General features: G+C 40.4%; 3 protein-coding genes across 8 annotated transcripts in view; 1 reads left to right on the top strand and 2 right to left on the bottom strand.

Annotated features, from left to right (window-relative positions):
- Positions 1-5,611, bottom strand: part of LOC116317705 (potassium channel subfamily T member 2) — a 42,638-nt gene extending 37,027 nt beyond the window's left edge. For both annotated transcript variants that reach the window (XM_031736558.2, XM_039610610.1), the window contains exon 1: positions 5,155-5,611. In XM_031736558.2, coding sequence (XP_031592418.1) covers positions 5,155-5,243 — 89 coding nt within the window. In that variant the 5' untranslated portion in view covers positions 5,244-5,611. The remainder of the gene's footprint in view (positions 1-5,154) is intronic.
- Positions 5,612-6,992: 1,381 nt separating this feature from the next.
- qtrt1 (queuine tRNA-ribosyltransferase 1) lies at positions 6,993-12,031 on the bottom strand. Its single transcript, XM_031736444.2, has 9 exons — positions 11,692-12,031; positions 11,504-11,572; positions 11,253-11,391; positions 10,945-11,139; positions 9,264-9,402; positions 8,877-8,952; positions 8,669-8,778; positions 8,254-8,338; positions 6,993-7,523 (listed from the first exon to the last, which is right to left on the bottom strand). The coding sequence occupies exons 1-9, from the start codon at positions 11,968-11,970 to the stop codon at positions 7,371-7,373; spliced, it is 1,245 nt and encodes a 414-aa protein (XP_031592304.1). The 5' UTR covers positions 11,971-12,031; the 3' UTR covers positions 6,993-7,370.
- A 131-nt stretch (positions 12,032-12,162) lies between these two features.
- The window catches only part of dnm2a (dynamin 2a), a 34,002-nt gene continuing 22,373 nt past the window's right edge, over positions 12,163-23,791 (top strand). For all 5 annotated transcript variants that reach the window (XM_031736457.2, XM_039611451.1, XM_039611450.1 and 2 more), the window contains exons 1-4: positions 12,163-12,642; positions 20,828-20,901; positions 21,138-21,287; positions 22,726-22,929. In XM_031736457.2, the coding sequence (XP_031592317.1) occupies positions 12,482-12,642; positions 20,828-20,901; positions 21,138-21,287; positions 22,726-22,929 (589 nt within the window). In that variant the 5' untranslated portion in view covers positions 12,163-12,481. The remainder of the gene's footprint in view (positions 12,643-20,827; positions 20,902-21,137; positions 21,288-22,725; positions 22,930-23,791) is intronic.

Raw genomic sequence — 23,791 nt, 5'->3', positions numbered from 1 at the left:
TAATGTTCTTTGCACCAAGACTCATCAGAACAGGTAACGTATTTTCCATTTTCTGTTGACAACTTTGGTGAGCCAGTTGGAATTGGGTCATTCATTTCTTGTTCTCAGCTGTCATAAGTGCCATCCAGTGTGGTCTTCTGCTGCTTTAGCCCATTTAAGGTTTAATCCAGAGATGCTCTTCTGCTGAAGATTCCCAGAAGTTCAGCTGTTTTTGAAATACTCAGACCAGGCCAATAGGCACCAACAATAATACCACATTCAAAGTGACAAAGTGACCAAATCACCTTTCTTACCCATTTTTAGGTTCACTTTGAACATCAGCAGGTCATCTTGACCATATTTACATTCACAAGTGCTTTGACTTTGCTGCTACGCGATGCATATTATGTATATATATGTATATACCCATCATATCATTGGAAAGTCTGTTTCCAAATTTTGCAAAAAACTTGCCAAATCTTCTCTGCCAATGGCAAACAGCTTATTATACTATTATCTCTTGTTTTGTGTCATTTATTGGATTGGATGTTTGAAGTCTGGAGAAACACGGCATATTGGTAATTTAACAGTTTCTTCATTTAAGAAACAGGGGCCTCAGTAGCATGTGGACGAACCATACACTGCCACAACAGCCTGGCACCGCCTTCTCATGCTGCTCACCAGCTTGGTCACACACTGATGTGGGATGGCATCCCATTCTTTAAAGTGCATTGTTCCAAGTCAGCCAGTGTGGGTGTGTTGGTCATTCTGGCATGAACAGCATGCCCAAGCTGATCCCACAAGTGTTCAGAGGGGTTGAGGTCAGACCTGCAGGGAGGCCATTCCATCCTCTCCACTCCAAATTCTAGAGGTAGTTTCTAATAAATCCCACTCAGTGTTTTATCAGTAAAGTTGCAACTTGGTGTTGAGGAACACCGGCTTGAAGCTGACACTAACTGACCACTGTACCAGAATCCATGCTGACAGGTTCTGTATATATACATACATATATGCACACACATATATATGTGGGGTTGCTACAGTAACAAAAAAGAAAAAGAAACTAAAATGTGACTGTGATAAACTATGACACTGCAACCAAAATGAAATGTCTCTCATGTCTCTCACTCTGCCTTAGGTAACATCTTCCCTGTTGTGTAGACAGCCTTGTCACAAAGAGAGCAGTGGCTCATGTTCAAAATATTGTTTCCAGCAGAATTATGCTCAGACTGCATATACACCCTGCGTTTCCCCAACCATACCCCGTCATTTGTTCTGAAATAGTTCTGTGTTCGTACCACATGCAACCCATCCTGTTCTCCTATATTAATTAGAGTGTCATTTACGGAACACCTTTTTAATTAATAGGAAGAGGCATTCATGAGCCCCGATGCTTTAGTTTTATTAGCTCACTTCACTTTATGTTCCAAGCTTTCCATTAACAATTCAGACCCCCCCCTCCCCACTCCCCCCGCCAATTACTTTCCATTAACAAAGTGTTTCTAAGTTCACTTTACATATTTTCCAGAAATAAATGTGCAGACACGTACAGGATTCCTAAATGAGGTGATGAGTTGTGCCTGCTCCCTCTTCACCTCTTTTCTCTCATCCAGGCATAAATTTGATAGATATCACTTTTTCAAGTGACTGTTTATCATAAAAGCCATCTATTGCCAAGAACCTGCTTTATGTCAGTTCTGGCTCTGCGAGATACCCATGATGCACAATACATCTGTGATTCCACAGTTCTGGACAGAGATAGTCATCAGCTTTATAATCTGAGTTATGAAAGATATGAATGAATCTTACAGGGGTTCTGAAAGACACACTAAAGGACTCTGGAATCCACCTTAGTGCCAAATCAAAGGACAGTAAAATTAACTGGAACATGAATATTGACAGTATTGATGGATCATGCGCCACGTTGGCCTTACTAGATTAAGACTTGACAGGAAGAATTAAGAGAGAAGAAAAGGGAATAGGGACACGGGGAGAAAGGAGAGCAGACTGAGACGGAGATTAAGCAAGAGAAGATGTGGAGGCGACAGCCAATAAGAAATTGTTTTAAGGACAAAAGCCTGTCATTTGTATGGTAATCCTGGACTCAGACATAAGCTCCCACTGAGGAATTCTATTGTGGGGAGAGAGGAGACTGTTGTATTTAATTCACCTTTAACAAATTAATTATAGAAGTGGAGAAGTGTAATAGTTATGTGTGCTTCTATGCTGGCCATTTTAGCAACTTTGAGGAAAAAAAGTATTGCTCTGCAATGCAGCAAAATGTATTTTCAAAATGTATAATAAATGTTAGAATAATAATGCATATTATTTTGGGTGAAAGAATCATAGCCTTTTGTAAATCTTTGATTAGTGCTAATAACCATGTCATGAATTAATCAGTTACAGGACTCGATATCAAATTAATTTCAAGCAAAAACCAGACAGCTCCTTACTCTGGCAAAATCCTTACCAGCCTGCAAAAGATCTGTATTTAATTGTTTAGTCATCTGGCATTTCCTCTAAACAGAAGCCTCTGACTCACTGCCAAAAAATATAAATGGTAACCATATAAACAGAAGAGTGGCAATAAAATGGTTTTACGTCTTCGCTCCTGACACAAACGACAAAATGACCCACATGTAAGTATTGATCAGTCACCAGAAACAATCTTGATTTAAGTTTGGAGTTATGGGAGCGACAGAGCTAACAATAATTGGCTGCTGCGACTAAAATTTCAACAGCCGACCCCCTATTCAAATTCTGTCTTGGACTTAATTCTGAGCCAGTTTTAATAACTGCTTGTTCCAATTTGAGAAAAAGAAAATGCAGCCACTGCTGAATTGTCAAGACAAAATCTGGTATGTTTGCAGTTTAAGCCGAACATGAAGCGAACTGAAGGACCAGCAGGGGTAGACAAAAAAGGAGTCGTGCACCACACCGATAAATGTATAGTCGAAAGATCAGATCCCTGTGCGTGAAATAAATTATTAAATCGATTCCCATCTTTAAAAGCCTGCTAGAAATTCTTAACTTAAGGACCTTTCGGTGGCTACGGCAAAATCTATTCGACTGAGTTACAGGAGCAGTCTGGGGAGGGGGGCGGGGGCTACATGGTATTGAAGGCACTTCAATCAGAACTGAGAGGGATGGGAGAAATGTGAAATGAGGGAGATGTATGGACACACACAAATGCACACATGCAAACACACACTTAGAGCGATGCAAACAGAAGAGAGGAGGACGGGGAAAGGCCAGTGGAGGGTGACAGAAGAGGGAATAAAGGGCTCAGTAATGCACGTTTTTCCAGAGCACACTGTACCATATGTGTCAAGGAGATAAGTTATGCATACACACACTGACATTTTGATGTGAGAAAATATGTTGGAGTTAGCTCTGTACAGTATGACCACATCCCCCATCTGTGCACCTGAGCCCAAGGGAAGTGTCTGTTTATTTATTTGGGGTATTTGTGCAGACTAAGGCTACTTCTATAGATTTATGGCCTACAGCAGGAAAACTCTGTGTGATGTAGCTGTAATTAAACTTGATGTCACTATCAATCATATGACTCGCTTTGCTCCCAACGAGGAACTGAGATCAGCATGCTGACCCTCCACTCGACTGCTCTTTTGTTTCTGAACGTCTGTGTAAGACGGCCTCATCTGTGCGGATGCTAAGAGAAATCTATGAAGCGTGGCAAAAACAGACATTGGAGGTATTTTTTGTTTACAAAAGCTCATTATCTAGGCAGTGGGTAAACAGCTAGTGCTTGTGTGTGTGCCAGACACTAGAGCTCTGACAAATGACAAAATAACATGCACAGTACACACACCATTAATCAGTACCTGTGTGTCTTCCAAGGCACTTAAAGGATATCCCTGAAACACTAATCAACATCATGTGTTCGCGAGTTATTACAGCACATCTGTGGCACCAGCATACACACAGTCCTCTCCAACTGTCTCAGCAGCCCTTCCAACCAAATTATTCACATCCACACTTCAGCTGTATACTAATTTGGCTTTTGAAAGATTCATTTTGGTTAAATTATCTACTGCATTGTCATTGGCTGTTTTGTTTTTCCCCCCTTCTCCTATAGAAGGTGAGGTATCTGACCTATAAAAGGGTCCTCTCATGTCTCATGGACTTCTAAGAAACAAGCATCATAACCTCTCTAATCTGGTGACTGAGGTCACACTGCACTGAAACATTTGTCCTAGGGCAATGGCTGACAAATTACAGAAGGCTGGGACCAGAGAGAACAGGCCTATTTAGACTCCAGCTGTTCAGAATAAGAGCCCCTAAGAGGTCAGGGCCACAGAAGACCAAACATAAGTTATAAATCCAGGCAATGCTTAAGTATGGACTGATCGTGTCTTCCGTGATTTTAATAACAACTTTCCCCAATAATGTGATTCGAAACACCCACACAAGCCCACACGTAAGGGTTTTTGGGCCTCAATTCCACATAGCAACAAGAAATACAGGCACGATTGAGGTTAAGCTTTTCCATTAGCCAGCGTAATGAAATTGTAGAATTAAGCAATGCATATCATATATAGCACATCAAATCTACTGGAGAGTAAGCAAAGGTTAATTGCTAGTTACTGAGGGAGACCATTTGAAACTGCTTACCCAGGTGGAAGATGTTTCACTGTAAATCTCAGAAACGAGGGCTTTAGGAGATGCATAAAAAGGGAATAGCCCAATGTAGGCATCCCTTGCTGCAACTGTTCTTTATTTCTTTATTTCTTCTCATTTGAATTCCATCAAATGATTTTTTTGTAACAATTTATATGTGTAGATTTGCACAAACGCGCCTCTTGTATGAAAAGAAAAAAACAACTTAAGATTACGGTGTCTTTTAAAATATGTTTTCTTTTATGCTTTCATATTGCCTGTATTGTCTTAACAGTATTATCAACGGTCGCCTCTGCGCACACAGGGAGACGAGAAAACCTGTTGCAGCAGCGCCCTTTAAACAGAACTGCAAAGCTGACCATAAAATTCTCCGACACATTCATGCGCCTGATCCGTTGAGATCAGAGTGATTTGATGGCGGTGCAAAAGAAATGAGTACTTTCTAGACGCAGTGATATAATGTTCTGATGTTGTACTGATGCGCAACGGATTCGGTGCGCCGTGCGTAAACGCTACAAGCAGCTGCATTCATACCTGTCGTCGCTCTGCCAGTCCCCGAGCAACAGGTCTCGGAACCGGTACCGAGGGGGCAGCGGGAGCACCTCCTTCTCCAGTTCGACCATGGTCCCCCTCCTCAAAACCCAGAGACAGAGACAAATACCACCGCAAACCGCACCTCCACAGCGAGGAGGTGGTCTCCTCCAAAGCCAACTCCGTTCCTCTTCCTTCTGCTATTCAGAACATAAATCAGCAACGAACACATTGATACACCTCATGGTACCGTATTCGTCCTTCTTCAGAAAAAAAAATAAATAAAAATCTCTTTTCTGCCACCCGTCACAATGCAGCTCTACTTTTCTTCACACTGAGGCAACAGGTCGAAGATGTTCATCCGTCAGTGGGTAGGGGTGGCTCCACTTTTCTGTGACAGCTGGAGAGCAACTGGTTGTCTCTCTTTAACACCAGCATCCTCCCTGCCTGAGCTCCACATGGACGCACTGACTGCAAATGTGTAAAGAAACGTCGGGGAGAAGTGCGCTGTTGCCACTTTTTTCCCCTCCCCTCAGTCTAACCAAAAATAAACATCGACAAAAACTGTGATCTTAATATGATTTTCAATTAGCAATAAGCTCTCTCTCCGTCCACATCTGCTCTACACTGTGAACGATAATGATCTCTGTAACCCACGATAATAATAAGAAAACTGTTACACATACGCACACGTGATGCCTAGAAATATCTACTGCACTGTGGAGACCAGCGCGGATCTCAGTCGTGAGTCTATTTCGGCGCTATAGTTTTCCACATTTTTCTTCAGTATTATTCTTTTCATAAATATCAGCTGTTGGTGGTTTTCAATCAGGAGACGTGTTTGTCATGTTAGGAATTGCTTTGCTTTAAAAATACATGAGAGCGCGTCCAATTTATTTAGCGCAAGGCTTTGGTCGTGCATATTCATTTCCAGACACTTAACACGATTCTGCACGGCTTGCCAAATGAGCTCTGAGTGCTGCTGCTCTCTTACTATGTATACATATGCTAAGTGTATTCAAAATACCCAATCAAAGCAGAAGATACAAAACGAAAAAAACCCCCACACAATTAATCACAGACTTTAAAAAAAATAAATAAATAAAAATGAAAATCCAGGCCACAATTTGAATTCTGCATCCTCCCTTAATGTACATAATCAATACACATGTGCAATTAAGGGAATAAAAACTTGCAAATGACCGTTTTACAGTTTCAATCAGTACTCAAACATCTGTGCTATATTTTACTTTCACACTTCACCTCTCAGGGGTTTAATCTTGTAGAAGCTCTTGGTCACAACAGAAGAGGTGATGAAATTCAAATGCGGTCCTTAAGAGGCCTGTTGACCCAAAGCCGCAGACAACAGGTGTTATTCAAATTAACTTTCGTGGATTAATATTGATAAAGCAGCCCCTCCGTGGGCTCCACACAAAACCAAAACGTCAAAAGGTTTACTGCCAGCTGAGGTTGATTTGATCGATGTTGGGCTTGGATCGTAAGCATGTTGGCGTCAGTGCGTTTGTCCATTCAAATGAGTCATCTAAATGTAAATGTTTGTTATTTTGCGTATCCACACAGATTAACTTTATCCCCAATTAGGAAACTTGCACAAACATATTCAGGTTTGTCGTAAGCCTGCTGTAGTTGCATCCATTTCGCCCTCTGGTGGCCAATCAGGAAGCAATCTTCATCTTTGCAAACAGCTGACAACAATTTGTCTGTTAAGATTAAAGTTAAAAGCTGAGAATATATACACATCGACTATTACTCTGCCTTTGGTAAAAAGGAAAAAAGAAGGTACCTCTGTAATACACTTAGCCATTAAAACATTAAAGAGGTTGACAGGAAGGCAAAATATTTAATTTCAAGTGGGTGAGCCTGGCTGTGTAGCCATGGTAACAACACAAAACTGTCTGCGGATATCAGAGGAAATAGTTCATGTGTTTCAAACCTCATTTAAACTGCATTCAGTCTAACATTACCATAATGTGTACTCTGAGGACAATCTGCAGAGGCTGCGTAAAGCAGCCTGTTGCAAGAGACAATCGGGCTTTATTCCTGTAGATCAAAAGTCATTCTCCTCACCGCCAACAAAACAAGCAATTCATATACAAATACAGACAAAGAGTAGAAAACAATCAGCCATAAAAAAAGTCATTTAAAACAATATAAAATCTGTCAGTTGAGATGAATAGCAAACAGTCATCTCCCAGCTTCTAGTCCAAAGTCACGTTAACAGAAGCTAAAGCATCCACAGCCCAGCTGGGGTACTGGTCACCAGAAGGAAACAGTCGCTTCATGAACGTCCGTATGAACTCAGGGAAGCGGCCTTCCACAATGCTCTCTCTCACAGAGCGCATCAGCGTGAGCTGCAAAGACAAATGATTGATGAACTGAGGAAAAATAATGCGATTATTATTGATCTGCAGTGGGAAATGATCTTTTGCTGTGCACAAGGTCAGCTACAGGTCAGTGTCCTCTGAGGTAGTATGTTAATGTTTTGCAGCAATCCATTAAAAAGTTAATGAGGCATTAAACTCTGGATCAAACATAGAGTGACCGTCCGATGGTCAACCATCACTCCTGGACACTCCAGAACCACCATACAACTGGCTTAAAAGGAAAAGAAGAACCAGCAAACAAATAGGATGCATAATCGATTGGATTATACTGGTTACAATTTCCTAACACCCACTTTGGCGACACATCTGTCAGAATATGCGGCTTTTTGTGCTTCTGATTATGTCAAAGCAACAAAACGAGTTGTGCCCCTGCCATACAAACCATACTGAAGGATTTAATAGCCATCACTGAGAGAGGGTATCGTCATGTCACATAAATTTGAAAAGATAGACGTTTTTCCTCATATTTCTCCCAGAGAATTTCAACTTTGAAATATACTGTGAAAAATATGTCGCACCTCAGGCTTATTGAGTGACGATGGCAGATACAGGAGAATAGTAAACTGATTCATTGTCAGATTTATTCCATGCATGTGCCTTTTTAGTATGTTGCCTGCTTTGAATCATGAGAAAACGGTCAGAATAAAATAAAGAAACCTGTACTTTGTCAGTCATAGAAGATTTTGCTTAAACTGACCTGGTAGGCAATGTTGTGGATGGTGATGTGATGCATGGCTGCAGTGTCACTCTTAAACAGAGCATGCAGGTAAGCTCGACTGTGCCTGAAAGAGGAAATGCAAATATTATTTACACCGAAGTGCTGAATAAACCCCCCACCTACCCAGATTTTGAGCTTCCTCCTTTCACACAACACTCTGCTTTTGTCTGCAGAACATTTTAGACCAAGTGATGCCAAAGGACTTATTTTTGATAGTCTTCAAAGATATGTTATTATCTAGATTTAATTTTCTCAAAACAAATAAATATAAAATGAAACAGATAGGTAGAATAAGAGCCAGCTGGCTAAATGGGATGTTCTAAGGCACTAAAAAGAACTTCCTAGGCTTCAATTTCTGTCACAGTAAAGCAAATGCTTTGGCAAACTGACTTACTTCTTGCAGGTAGGACACTGGCAGTCTGGGTCTATGGGCTTGAAGTCTTTGGCATACTGCTTATGTTTCACTTGGAGAGTTCCCCAGGGCACCAAGGCTGAGCCAAACCTCTGAGAGAAAAGAACCATGACTGTCAGAACAGAATGAAATACATCTGAAGTCAGTCGTGGATCGTAATGCGATTTCTCAGAAGGTAAAGACGGATTACCGCAGTGCGTGTTGGGAAAACGCAGTCAAACATATCACATCCCAGGGCGACGCATACCACCAGATCCACAGCATACCTACAACACATGACCATGTGAATTTATTACATGGTTAAATGTACCACAGCCAATATTCAATTCAATTTTATTTATACAGCGCCATATCACAACAACTGTTGCCTCAAGGCGCTTTATATTGTAAGGTAGACCCTACAATATTACATACAGAGAAAAACCTAACAATCATATGACCCCCTATGAGTAAGCACTTTGGAGACAGTGGGAAGGAAAAACTCCCTTTTAACAGGAAGAAACCTCCAGCAGAACCAGGCTCAGGAGGTAAACAACCAGGTTACCATGATGGATTTCAGTGAAACCAGTAAACATACCCTACACCCATGAGATAGCGGGGCTTTTCCCGAGGCAGGTGATCAGTGCTTAGTGTCACCATCCGCCAGAAGTCATCCTTCTCTTCTCCTCCACTCAGTCCACCAATGGCAAAACCAGGAACGTCACGCTTAGTCATTTCTACAGGAAGACAAAACAATATCTTAAGTGAAAGTCTGATCCTTTATCTTGAATTCTGATGTCCTTTCCAAACTGCATGGCCCTTTAAATAACTCGGATTAGTTCCTCACCACGCCCTGATATCTTTGATTCACATATGCTTCCTCAATAGACTGAACCATGTAAACTTTCTAGTTAATGCTGCCACTTTTCCACTTACTGAAATAAGTGTAAAAGGAAAAAGGGATCAAGGCATTTTAGCATGTTTTCAGCCTCCATAAATAAGATGGAAAAATGATGAAATTATTCAGCTTGATTTTCAATATCGGTACATGAAGAAAAAGAAAAAGCAAGATTAGTTACTGGAGACCCACTCATGTTAATTGCCTGTTAATTTTGACCAGTATCAGCACATAATAGATCTAGTGGTCATCAGCATACAGTCATGTAAGTCCATGGAAAAAAAAGAAAGAAAATCCAGTAAGTGCCTCCCACCTGAGCTCCTTAGAAGCAACAAATTTCCTTGTAAAAAAAAAAAAAAAAAACTTGGTATGTGTTATGAAGCTATTCCAAAAAAAATGTTTTCCCAGTTTTTAGGCTCTTAAAGTAAATATTGGTGGATACACAGATTTTTTAAGACGTTAGAAAATTTGACAAAGAATAAATCACGGCTATAAAATGGTATCAAAATGTAGGTAAATGTATTTACTGTAACTTGTTTTGACCAGACACCCATCTCATGTAATAATATAACCCTGTGCAGTTTACAAAAATGTGCTTTTTGATGTTTTCTCCAGTGAATTATTAGAAAACACATAAAAAACCCAGGGTACCAAGATTAACTTGTAAACTGGGGACACTGTGGTGTTGAAACTGTTATGTCTCTCTGATATTGATGCTCAAAAGCAGGTTATAAAAAAACAAAAAAACAAGCTGAAAAAAGACGAGATTTGATTTTGACTTCTGACATTTGAATGGGTGTAAAATTGATTTTTTTAAAACACAGCCCAAGTGTGTTTTTTCAGCCCGGAGAATTTAATGTGACTATATTCTGCATTTAAGTTATTTCAGCTCTAAAATGCTGGAAAAATACAGTGAATAGTGCCACAAAAAGTGCCAAATTTTAGCTCACCCCACATATGTCTAATATGGCTTTTTTTTTTTTTATTCGAGAAGCTGTTACTCAGCACATATCCTCTGCAGCACATGTAGCAGAGGGCACATCAGCTGAGCAGACAGTGGTGAGGATACATCAGCATCTTCACATTTCACTGATAGTTTGTGATAAACAAAACTAATAATTCCCCCACTTTAACCTAACTAACATACTGTCTGAATATATAAGATAGTACCATCAAAAAGCAAGAACATTTCCCTGTGTGCTTTTCTTCCAGCATGCCTGCCAATTTTAGATCAATCTGATCCCAAATGGGGGATCTTTAAGGACTTAACAGTCAAATTTCAGCCTTTATTATCAATGTGTGTTTGTAAAGCACATCAGCCAAAATATATTTATCATTAAAGGAATCTCAGTGTCAGCATCAGCCTCCGTTTGTTTTTTACCATCTAGACAGGCCTTGCGCAGCTCTGCATTCAATCCTCCCTGAATGATGGCAAAGAGGTTTTGTTTGTCTCGATTTTTATTGGCTGCTATGCAGCGGTCCAGCCAGCGAACGGATCTATGCATGGCCTCTTCTACCCGTGGTCCTGTCACAGTACTGCTGACCACGTCATCCAGCTGCATCATGATGTCTGACCCTGGAAGAACACAAAGAAACATGAAGGTGCTGTCCGTCAGCCACAGAAATACTGACAAAAGCTCAGAGTATCCGATGGTTAACGCTGAGTCAGTTATTTTACTCCTTGCTGACCCAGACTGTTCTGTATGCTGATAGACTTCTCAGGACTTAGTAAGATTTCTTTGCCGTCGTAGGGGGACCTGAACTTGACTCCTTCCTCCGTAACTTCGGAGAGCTCGACGAGAGACACCATCTGAAACCCCCCACTGTCCTGTGAGCAAAGAAAAAGAAACGAGTGGTTTTTAAGACAAAGATTTCCAGCCACGTGTTGTACTTTTATTTGTCACCCACGTATGACAAATAAAATGTGAAGTTAAACTCACAGTTAAAAGATTTCTCTTCCAGTTCATGAAGCCATGCAAACCATTGGCTTTCTCAATCAAATCAGGACCCTTTAGGCAGCAGAAAAGACATTTACACAGGAAAACTGACATGAAATCGTCAACAAATGGTTTATGCCCAGTAAAACACGAGATAAAAATTAAATTTGCGTTATAGCAAACCTGCATACCGGTCTCATTCCAAGGTGGTATGTGTTTCCAAGGCAAATCTGACATCCCAGATCTTCCAGCTGATCCACAGTGATTCCCTTCAGGGTCCCCTGAGTCCCGACGGGCATGAAAACCGGGGTGCTGACGGTGCTATGAGGCAGTATTAAATCACAGGCTCTCGCTTTAGTTACTGGGCATTCAGCAACAATTCGCAGAGAGAGAGGAGACAAAGCTTTCTTTAGGGACATGTTGTTCTCTATAGTTTCTGTATTAGCTCCACACTCTATGGGGGCAGCCATGTTTTACTGATCACGTGACATGAACGGACCTCCAACTGACAATCGTGACGACCAATTAAAAATTAATTATGTGATTTGAGCCTTAAGACGTCCAATCAAAAACGAATTTTGGTGAAGCGGCAGCAACATTAGCCAACAAACCGCTTTTATTTGTGCAAAAGAGGCGGGGCTATAGTAACCGGCACCGATAGGATGTCATCTTCTGTGACCGGATGGTGTTTGTGTAGAGGAAGTTTTGCTTGCGAGTTTTCCGTCCGTTTCGACTGTCTGGGTATTTAGTTGAGGGGTTTTGTTATTATATGATATGATATTGGTGTGAACTGCATTACTGGGAAGCGCACAAGTATTCAAAAAGTGAATAAAAGCCCGAGCTGAAGAGGCGGGGTTTTAGCACTTCAGAGTAACCCGAGAGCACCTTGCTGCTAAGCTAACGTTACTGAGCTCGCTAGCGCGGCTAGCATTAGCCTCCGGTCTGTGTTGAATTGAAGGGGCTCTTCAAGCTCACGAAGCCATGGGGAACCGGGGCATGGAAGACCTGATTCCCCTCATCAACAAGCTTCAAGACGCATTCAGCTCCATTGGCCAGAGTTGTAATTTAGACCTTCCTCAAATCGCGGTGGTCGGTGGACAGAGCGCTGGAAAAAGCTCGGTCTTGGAGAATTTCGTTGGCAGGTAAGTGATAATAGTTAAATGAGCTAGTGAAGTGTTACGCCCTTCTAATAGGCCATGCTTGGTCGTACGTTGTCAAACAGCCCTTTTTTTGGTCTGGGAGGTACGGTACTTTTGGAAATGCCAGTCGCATAAAGCTAAGCTAACGTCACTTTCCCAGTACGTAACGTCAATATTGATTTACGCACTTGCGCTGTAGCTTCAGCAATTTAAGATACAGTGTTCTTGTGTATTTATGTAGTGTGATATTTGTGTTACGAGCTTAAAAAGAAGCTTACTTGGGCTTTTTCTCTCTTTTCTTTACTTCTTACAATTTTTTTTTCAACTCGATTGGATCACCAACTCTTGTCTTACATTTGCTGATAAGTTCGTTTGTCCTGCCTAGTATTTTTTTTAATATGATTAAAGGCTTGTTCTGGGTTGCCGTTTTTTCAATAGACCTTAGTGCACGTAATCTTTCCTACAATCTAGCTTAATGGGCTTTCCCCCCTTTTGTTCTCATATTGATAACTACAGGCCACACCCTGAGAGTCCTACAGAATTTACATTACCAACAATTTTAAAAGCTGGAGGGATGACTGTTTGTTTTACAAGGGAGGGAGTTTTATTGGGTGGTAACTGGCAAGGTGTATGGGGTAAGGGGGTATCGCAGTGTAGACAGAAAGTCACCTACTTGTATTTTTACAGCTGCTTATTGCATTTTGACACAAAACTTTGACCTCAAAGCAGACTGTCTCTCTTTACAGTACTGACATTTCCTCAACATGTTTCTGTAGCAGACATAACTTCCTTTACCATCTTCCTCTTTTGTTTCTGTTTTTGGCCAACGTTTAGAAATTACGGAAACAGACTTGACATCACTGTTTTTTGAGATGCATTGCTTATAATCTACCGTCCTCCTTACCAGACTGGCTCTATCATTGTCATCAGGCTGGTCTTGTTGTTGTCTCCTGCAACAGCAATGAGTGAGATCACCCTGAAGTAAAAAGAAACATAACAAGTTTGCTCTGTAGTAGCTTGTTTAACAGGATTCCACCTCCTTTGAGAGACAATCAGTGTGTAGCCCAACCCACACACATATGCAGGCTGGTCGGCAGACTGGAGAAGGCACATTGGCTATCAAGATGACATGCACATAGGCTTTTGGTTATAAAGACGGAAACAAGAGCATGTTGTAACTACTCTCGGGCAAGAACATGCATGCAGATTAGACTTCCACTCAGTGTGCAGTAATTCGGATGAGTGGGACTTTGTGCTGGGAGAGCACTCGACACAAATCGGCAGCAATTAACTTGAGACATTTCATGGTGACCTTGATTTGCTATCGTGCTGGTTTTCCACTTTATGCGTGTTTACAGGGCAAACATAAATCCACGTGCTGACAAATTATTTTAGCATTGTAGGCTGTTCACTTTCATGTACCTTTCATAAGGTGTGTTTAATATAGAAAAGAACAGCATTTACTCTGTTTGCATGTTGATGCTGTGCGGGTGAATTTAATGAGGGCTGACAAGGTGAAACAGTCTTACTTCAACCTTGAAGCATGGATCTTGGAATTTGTTCCCTCCATTGGGCATTTTGACATGTAACAGCTGTTTCTTGATTTTTAAAATGACACCTAAAAACACAACCATGTGAGGACTAATGATTATCCAATTAGTGCTATGTACAGGATTAGTGCCACTGTGAGCCACACACCACAATTGGGATGCTAACGCTGGGTTGTTTTTGGCACCTGTGAGGCATGGCTACTGGAAACAAATGGAGGAACATGTTGAATTGTTTTTTAACTTCACTTGTAAAACCCTTGCTAAACCTGTATGTTGGCAAAGCTACGTATAGGTGTCCTGAGATTCAGACAGATCAGTGGTCTCCAGTGATTGATTTGGGGAAAAATTTAATTTCCTTCTGCTGTGCAGATCATTTAGAGTAGTAAAATAAGTCAGGCTAGGCACACTTTAGGAGTTGCTGTACACTGCTAAAGCGATAGGCAAACTCATGAGTCATTGTTGACTAAAAGGTTTGTTTGAACCGATACCTAAACTTTGTACCATGTGTTCTGCTCAATTTTTTTTTATTTTTTTATTCAAAGCAGATGAAAATGGTGCGTGTTATGATGTTGTGGAAAACTTCATTTGCAATTCTCTGTGGTTACGCCATTTTTTGTTGTTGTTCTTTTTTCTTTTCACCATGAGTACTGAGCTTCTGTTACACTCGGTAATGGCTGCTCTGTAATTTCCCCAGTGACTGAGGTCTTTTCTTTGGTGAGGTGCATGTTGTGTGTAAAAGGCTGGCTTCATCTCTGTGTCCTATGGGATGAAAATAATCCCTCTGTTTTCTTTTTTTTCCCCTTTTGACGTACCAGCAACAATAGAAACAGTGTCACTTATTGCTGGGAAAACAACTGGGACAATGGAGTGATGATTCTGCCACAGACAGTAAAAGCTGCTCGCTTTCTCTCTCTCACCTGGACTTCATGCTGATGTCATGATCCACAGGTGCCAAGTGACCTCACCGCCTCACTGTTAATTTGGCAAATGTTTGACTGCCACAAAAAGCATGTCGGATGCGGCTTGGTTTCTGCTTCAGATTTCCTGGTTTCATTGGAGAGGGGAAAAGTTGGGGTGGTTTTGGGATCATGTGACCTAACTTGCTATTCTTTTGGCCTCTGCTTTCAACAGCGTTAGTGTGGAAGACAAATATGTTTTGCGTGGTTGATCCACATTCTTGCTGGGCAGAAGTTAGTTTAATAAATTAGTTTGTGTTTCAGTCTGTTGGTACGCATCTAATCTTATTACATTATCCACCCAGCCAACTTAATGAGTGACCTCAGGTTTTACTGCAACACTGAACACTGACTTGATCGACTAAATAAATATTTATAATAGTCTGTATTGCTTTGAGTTAACTTACTGGTCCTTACCAGAAGATATACTAAGATATTACAAAGAAAAAAGTAATATCTGTAGTTAAGAACTATCTTGAATAATAAGCAAATTTTCTTTCTGTGTGTGTTACTCTACTGAAATATTTATGGACCAGTGCAAGTATTTTCAGTTCAGAGATGCTGATCACACCCATGTCTCTGTTTTGGCTTTGGTGTGTTGTAATTTCATTGTGTCAGTTGGGAGCAAAGACGTCATATCTTGTAGTGCAAGCTGGCCTGGGTGGAGGTTATTATCAGATCTGTGGCAACTACACTGCAAAAGCAGACATTTTTTTTGAAGTGTTTGATCAGTTAAGTTTAAAGGGGACCTATTATGCTCACTGGAATAGAGTGGCTTTGTTGTTATCTCCTTTTGTGCAGCTCTTCAATTCAGCCGCTGTCTGAAACAAGCTATTTTAGCTCTATCTTCAAGGACTTCCTTCCTTTGAACTGACTTTCTTCTGATTAGCTACCCTTCACAAATAGCAAATTTGGGCACCAAGCAACTATATTAAGGATATCCAGTACACGTCACAAACACCCAAGAATAGGTGAAACGGTCAGAAACTCTCTGAAGCTTAGAACCTTGTCTTGATCTGCTAAAATATTTTAAACATTGCTCTGCTTTGATTTCATGGCACATTTATCAAAATATGACCATGTTGACATAAAACCTATTCACTCAAGGTTGATGGTCAAGCTTTGCTGTCCTTTCTGCAAGTACCCTGGCATGATGGTGGGAATATATGGAGGAATTCAAGCAGAAGTGTGGATGCTTTTGTGTAGTGCCGTCAGAGAAGAAGGAGCACACTCAGTTGAGTGGCAGAGAGTGAAGGGATTTTCCACTAAGCAGTTGGATTTTGGTAGTGCTTCAGGAGACTTAGCTGCCTAGCAATGGCTCTTCGTGCTCTCATTGACAAACTGTGGAGCGGGAATGCAGATTGCCATAATTATATGTTCATAGCCACTCCAGAGACCTCCTGAAGTCCCACCAAACCACAAACACTTTTGTGTGTGTGTGTGTGTGTGTGTGTGTGTGTGTGTGTGTGTGTGTGTGTGTGTGTGTGTGTGTGTGTGTGTGTGTGTGTGTGTGTGTGTGTGTGTGTGTGTGTGTGTGTGTGTGTGTGTGTGTGTGTGTGTGTGTGTGTGTGTGTGTGTGTGTGTGTGTGTGTGTGTGTGTGTGCGCGCGCTATGCCCTCCTGGGAGGACCTGCTGTGACTTTAGCATTTTTCATTTTGGTTTGTATGCTTGAAAAGGAGACTTTGTAGCCCTGTATAGGCATGAGGAGAAGGAGGACAGGGTTGCTCTGCCTGTTTGTAAGAGGCAGAGGCTATAGGGGCTGGCAGGCAGGGGGAGGGGAGTTGGCTCTCATTCTCTCCCTTCCCTAGTCTCTCTTGATTTTGCTTTCTCTTGTGTTCAAATGAAGGGAGGGCAGCGCATGGATTGATGCTCTTTGCTTGGCAATGCATAATGCATCAAATGATACACAAGCTGCTCAGCCTCTTCTATCATTTACAGCGCATCAATAATGGAACCCTGGCCTCTTGCTTCTTTTCAATATGTCACCGCAGTTTATCCAATTCTGTCTGCGCAGACTGACTGGCTGAATTCTGTCCTTGCTGTATGTCTCCTCAAAAGAGCACTTTGAACCAAACATTATGGGCACTTTATTTTATTGCTGTGGATCTTTCACCAGTGACCACTTGTAAGATGGGATTTCACTACTGAGAAGTCAGTGAGAGTTACTTGTAAGTGGAGAGTATCCTTTACCACCAATGCTTGCTGGCTTCCCTAGACAGCTTCTTCGTACCATTTTCCACATCTGATCTAATCTTGTCACACCTGACACACACAAAGTGGCTTTCTTCTTTTTCTCTCTCCTCCTTTTTTTTTTTCTTTCTAAATCTGATCCACAGCTTTCTGCCTTACACAGCACCAGTGCTGAACCACTGACCTGTGGATTTTTGCTGACCCCTGGTCAACTGGTGAGAAGGTTCGGGATATTCCCCTCTGTTTGATCACAGTCTAGGCCTAACAAGCAGTGTGTAGTATGGAAGCTCCCCACTTTTATCCTGTGGGTGACACATTGCTTTCATCTGAAGTCAGCCGGCAGGCTGAGCAGTGCCACAGTGCCCTTAGACATGTAGGTCTGGTAATGAGAAGAAAAAGAGGATGTGGGTTAGTGACGCACTCATCACTTCTAGCAGTATTCCTGGCCTAGGAGTACTGATTACCACCAGATGTAGTATTTTTGTAGGGCAGCAGACTTGACATTCAAAATTTATACGGGTCTGCAGAAAACTGGGTGGAGGCGTTTATCTGAAGGCTGACTAAGCAGGCTTATCCATGTGGTTAAAAATTCCATAGGTACTCTGTCACTTTAAGAGGAACAAACAAGGTAACTGTGAGTAACTTCTCATTGTTTCCTATAAGCTTGGTGTCTCAGTTGTGCACTGTTGCACCCGTTGTTTGTTTGCTGTCATTTAAAGCTTATGCACTGCATTACATTTTGCAGTTGGCATGATGAAAGCCAGTTGTAGGTGCACCTATTCAACCTATTCTCCGACCTGGGGCCTAGTGTGGGAAAAGCATTACATGTTGCTGGCATTGACACAAAAGCTAACAGCTGCTAGCTGAAACTGTAGGCCGGAGATCTGAATCTGATAATGGCTTGTTTTTCAAGTGGTTTATAGATAGTGAAACTACATTTATGTTACTCAGTCTAAATTTTGAACAGGATGTTCTGTTCCATAGTGTGAGATGTGCTTTTCTTCATTTGTCAAAAAAACTGCACATCCAAAGCCAGCATTTGTAAGACCCTAACAAACAAAAATTATTTCATGGTTGCAACTTGTGGTGATGTTCAGTTAAAATCAATACAATGAAGTTTAACGTCTGCAGTTGTGGTCCCTTGCTGTGTTCATGTTTAGGAAACCCATGCAAAGATGAATTATTTGTTGATAGTTTTGTGTTTGGCATCTACCATAACAGATTTACATGATTTAATGTTAAAAACAAAACAAAAATAAAATGGCTCTCATCTCTTTAAGGCCCACTTTCAAAGAAAGCCCCAAAGTGCATAAAGACAACCAAAAGACAAGCCATTTGGCCTGCTTTGAACATCACTGACACTTTGTGGAGTTATCCAAGCGGTTGTAGAAAGAGGTAATGGTGGACTTAAAGGCAGCCTTATGTAAATGTGTTATATTCTTGTAGATAAACCAGCAGAAGAAAGGGATTGACTCCAGACTAGGTGTTTTGCTATGTTACAAAACCCAAACTCCAGACATTTTACATGTCTAAAGCTTACAAAGCTATGTAGCACACCAAAAGAGAAAAACACAAGACAGAATAATAGAAGACATCATTACAGAGGAAAAAAGTCAAAACTGTGAAAGTTGCCTCCTCAGCTTTGCTGCCACACCTTCTCCCCTGGAATTGAAGTAAGCTTTTGGATAATCATAACAACACTGAATTTGCTTTAGCTGTAATACAGATAAATGCACCGCCTATGCACGTCTTCAAGCTGAGCTGCAAACATAAAAGAAACATACAACAGAAGTGAAAAGATTTTCTTGTTACACCAAAAAGTTTCAAGACACACGGCTGGAAGCATTATACGCAAGTTTAAATGTTACAGGGGGAAACTTTTCTCGATGTTGAAGAAAAGGCTAAACTATTTGGTGAGGAGAAGGAAAAAATGTAGTCCAAAATTGCTGAACTATCGATACAGATTATAAGTTGCATAATTTTATTGAACCTACAGCTGCATTCAGTAAACCACACAACTCTCTGTAGGTATCTGGCATGGTCGGTGTCATAGGGCTGAGCTAGTCGATTCATATTTATTTTTATTATTTATTCATTTATTATTTATTTTTAAACTCAGTCTTTCAGCCTACTTGTCTGCTTTGAGAGGGATCAAGGTTCCACAGTTACCAACTCCATGAAAATTAAAGATTTTGCTATAAAGCCTGTCCATCTGTGCTTGTTCTTCAGCCTTGTGTGATATCTCAGCAGGAGACCTGCTGGTGCTCTTGTCAAGACTGGCTTCCCTGCCATCACACTTTCAGACATTTAGAGTGGCGCTTGTCCACCTTTGGTTTTAAACAGATTAATGCTCGTCGTGAAGCTTTTAATGCACTTACTTCAGGGTAATTTGTTTTTGACAAGTCAAGTAATGGTATCTTCTCTTAATCCAGTCTGTTTGTCCGTTTTGTACACTGCCATGCTCTATTCAAGTTTTATCTTCCGAATCGGTGCTGTTTCTAAAGTGCAACATCAAGGTTTTAGTTAATCTTTTCATAAAATATGAATCGCATCACTAGAGTGTTTTTCCAGGTTATAGAGGTTGAATAATTCTGACTGAAACTGTAGTCGTATTTTTCTCTTGTCAGACAACAAATTTTAAATTGTAGCCCATGAACTCTACAATCTAATTAGTAATTTCTCCAAAGCTGTTGTGCTGCAGTGGTAAAACATTGTTTCCTATGTTACAATAAAAGCTTAGCTGGTTATTGGTCGATACTGGCATTTAAAATTATTACAAAGAAAGTTGGGGACTTAAAGTTGTGTTCTTAGCCTAATTGCTACATAGTGACTCAAAGCTTTTGAAATGTGTGCTTCTTCTTTGTCTAGTTTTTTTTTTTTTCTGTTTTTGTTTTTTAAGATATTGCATCAAATATTAGTTGAACTGTTTGCAAACCATTGAACTGTGAATTGCAAATGCATTTAAAGCGATAAGATTAGCACAGGTGCCTTCATTGTGTTCTAAGAGTTGTCATTGTGTTCTAAGGATCACTGTCTGTGGACCTCCCGGAGGATCTGTTCTTAGATGGCATTATAATTACACCCTGTTTGGTTCATTATGAAAGGAGATCCGTAAATTAAAAATGAAGTTGGTGTAAGCCATTGCAGATATGACCATAAATTCTATTTTAGGGTGCATTTTGCTCATACTAGCAGCAGTGGGTGTGCCTGTATTGGTCTGTCTTGCTGTAATGATGAGAGAAAATGACTTTGTCACATTTAATTTGTTGTGAGTGAAGTTGGAGGCGTGAAATTCTCCTGTGCACATCAATTTACCAGAGGCCAAACGGTGGGGAAATGGACACTGAGTGCAGTAAAGAATTGATGTAACTTTTTCTTTCTTCCTGTCTCTTTCTTTTCATCTTGATTACTTGTATTATGTCTTTTGTGTCACCTTTACAACATATCTGGTGTTTATTTTTTTTATTTTTTCTCTCCGTCTCTTTCACTCAGGGACTTCCTTCCACGTGGATCAGGTATTGTGACCCGCAGACCTCTCATTTTGCAGCTGATCAACAATAAAGCAGGTGAGTATGTCAGCCCTGTACACAGCCACATCCCAATCTCCTTTTGTAGCTGCCCTGCATATGGCCTCTCAGTCACAATGCCTCAAGCTAGGCACACTGTCTTCTATTTGCTGCATTCATCCATTTAATTTAATATTTTCTCTCTCGCTCTCCCTTTCCTTTTTGTTCCCTTTGTCCTCTGTCTCCCCTTCTCTCCCGATCTCCCCTTGTGAACATCACCCTGTCACTGTGTGTAGAATATGCTGAATTCCTGCACTGCAAAGGAAAGAAGTTTGTGGATTTTGATGAAGTACGGGCAGAAATTGAGGCAGAGACCGACAGGATAACAGGCTCCAACAAAGGCATCTCTCCTATCCCAATTAACCTGAGGGTGTACTCCCCACATGGTAATGGACACAAGTCTTTTTGAGACTTTAATCACAAAGTCCAGAAAATCATTTTTTTAAAACTCTTTGCTCTCATGTACATATTAAGACCATTACCCAACACACCCTTTTTTTTTTTTTTCTTTTTTTTTAAGCCATTGCAGATACGACTATAAATTCTATTTTAGGGTGCATTTTGCTCATACTAGCAGCAATGGGTGTGAATGTGAATGTTCATCCTCTGTTTCTCTTTAAAACTGATCATTGTTTTAGGACAGTACTGTCTGATAGGTTAATTTATTCATACAGCACACTAAATCAGGAAATTGGACAGGCACGTTTTGGCATGCTATCAATAAAAATAATTACTATATGTAAGATATTGATATTGTCATTTAATATTCTTTTAATTTTATACGAATACATTTATAACATATTAGAACCCCTGTGAGGCTTATAGAATGTTTCCGTCCATTCTGCAAGTTTTATAAATCTGCCATATAGTCAGCATTTTTGAACTTTACAAATTAGCTTTCCAGAGATCCTTGGAAAATATTTCAGAAAATAAAAATCTGTTCTTTACAAAGCCAAAGGTCATTCTCTTATTGCTGGATGGTTCTTATAATAAAACCCTTTGGGTCAGCTGTAGAAAGAAATAAAATTCACTGTTGCATCCATGTGAATGATGAGCCATATTAATGTAAATAACAAAATGTAAAGTAAAGCTGCAGGACCGTTTCAGCTTTGCATGCTGAGATGGTGTGCTATAATCAGGGAATGCTGCAGCAATTTCCTGCATGCATGTAGATGTTTTGAGGGCTGTCAAGTTACAGATCACTTCTTGTGCCTCTAGTTGGTAACGGACAACACACCAATTATGTCATGTTGCCCTTTATCATGTGTAGAACCCACAATGAAAATATCATGTACGTTGAATGGTCTTTTGCGCATAATGTCTGTTCCTGTTACCAGTACATGATGCGCCGACTGTGGCTCGGCATTGGCATTTAGATGTATTTATGCGTGGAGTCTTATCAAGAATGCCAAGTGTGGAGCAGACTGGACAGTGTGCATTTGAGTTGGTTACTAAATGGCACTAAAATTTACTCTTGACTTCAAAATGGTGGATTTCCTTTTTGGTTTAGGACTTGCCTACAGTTTTATCTGTACTTCTTAAGGTGTGACATGTGTGTACCAAACCCTTAAAATAATACAGAATTAAGAATTTTTAAAAAGTGTCACAGGCCTAGCTAGTATTAATAAATAGAACTGACCCAATAGGGCGTCCCCAGTCTCAGTGCTCAGTCCTAATGAAAATAACACCTTACTTGAGCAAACAATGATATGCATGGGTGTTTCCTATTTTCCATTCAAGAAACCTGATTATCTACTTTAATCCATCTGAAAAAAAAAATATGTATTTATGATTTATTTTAACTTCTGTCCTTGTATGACTCAGTGCTGAACCTGACGCTGATTGACCTCCCGGGAATGACTAAGGTTGCTGTAGGAGATCAGCCACCAGACATAGAGCACCAGATCAGGGATATGCTGTTGCAATTCATTACCAAGGAAAGCTGTCTGATCCTGGCAGTCACTCCTGCCAACACTGATCTGGCCAACTCGGATGCTTTGAAGATTGCAAAGGAGGTGGACCCGCAGGGTAAGCGTGCATCTTTGTAGTAGTCTAACATTCAAAGAGCAGGCCTCCAAACCCAAAGTTTTAATTAAAAAAATACACTTTAACATTGCATGTTATGATGCCTATTACCTTACCTTTAATCTGCTACTCCCGTTTCATCTGCAGTTTAGTGTGGAGCAACTCTCCACATCTTATTTTTTCGCCAAAGGCCTCTGCCAGTGATGAAAGACATTGATGTAATATCTATTGTTGTCAACTGTTTGGAGTTACCAGGATTTGTGATTTAATTACACATAACATGTGATTTGAGCATCATTACATAGTTATACACAAACATCACCTGACTAAACTAATAACACAAAAATCCCCTTAATTTTCACGTAATTAGAGAACACATTGACTAATTGTTTGAAATGTAAAGTGAACTATGGTTACAAACCCAATTCCAAAAAGTGTTGGGACACTGTGTAAAATGTAACTAAAAAAATGAGATGATTTTTAAATCTCATAAACCTATATTTTATTTACAATTGAACACAAAACAAAGATCATTTAAAATGGACTGAGGGAAAATGAAAAACTGTTCTGAGATCAGGCAAATCAATTAAAAACATTTGCTGTATCATTAAATAAAAAAGAGGACCCAGGACTTATGAGCAGCTGAATTCCTAAAAGTTACAAGTAGATGGGATCCTACACTGTGGTAAACATGGCCCGGTCTCAGGTTTTGGTTTTGTTTTGTTTTTTTTGGGACATTTGCTGCCATCAAATTCATTTTATTTATTTATTTTCCTTAAATTGGTACCTTTTCCCAGTTAGACACATAACATGTTTTTATAGTCTAATCTGAATAAAATATCACTCTGAGATTTGTAAATCGTTT

The sequence above is a fragment of the Oreochromis aureus genome, linkage group 4, assembly GCF_013358895.1.
Source record: "Oreochromis aureus strain Israel breed Guangdong linkage group 4, ZZ_aureus, whole genome shotgun sequence".
NCBI classification, from domain to species: Eukaryota; Metazoa; Chordata; class Actinopteri; order Cichliformes; family Cichlidae; genus Oreochromis; species Oreochromis aureus.
Note: the sequence above shows the minus strand (reverse complement) of the source record. Positions and strands in the feature narration are given on the sequence as shown.

Coding starts and splice junctions, on each gene's coding strand:
- qtrt1 (XM_031736444.2), bottom strand. CDS start 11,970: ATGGCTGCCCCCATAGAGTGTGGAGCTAATACAGAAACTATAGAGAAC. Junction 9,403..10,944: donor GCGCAAGGCCTGTCTAGATG/GTAAAAAACAAA, acceptor GTCTTCCTGTAG/AAATGACTAAGCGTGACGTT. Junction 8,953..9,263: donor CGCTATCTCATGGGTGTAGG/GTATGTTTACTG, acceptor CATGTGTTGTAG/GTATGCTGTGGATCTGGTGG.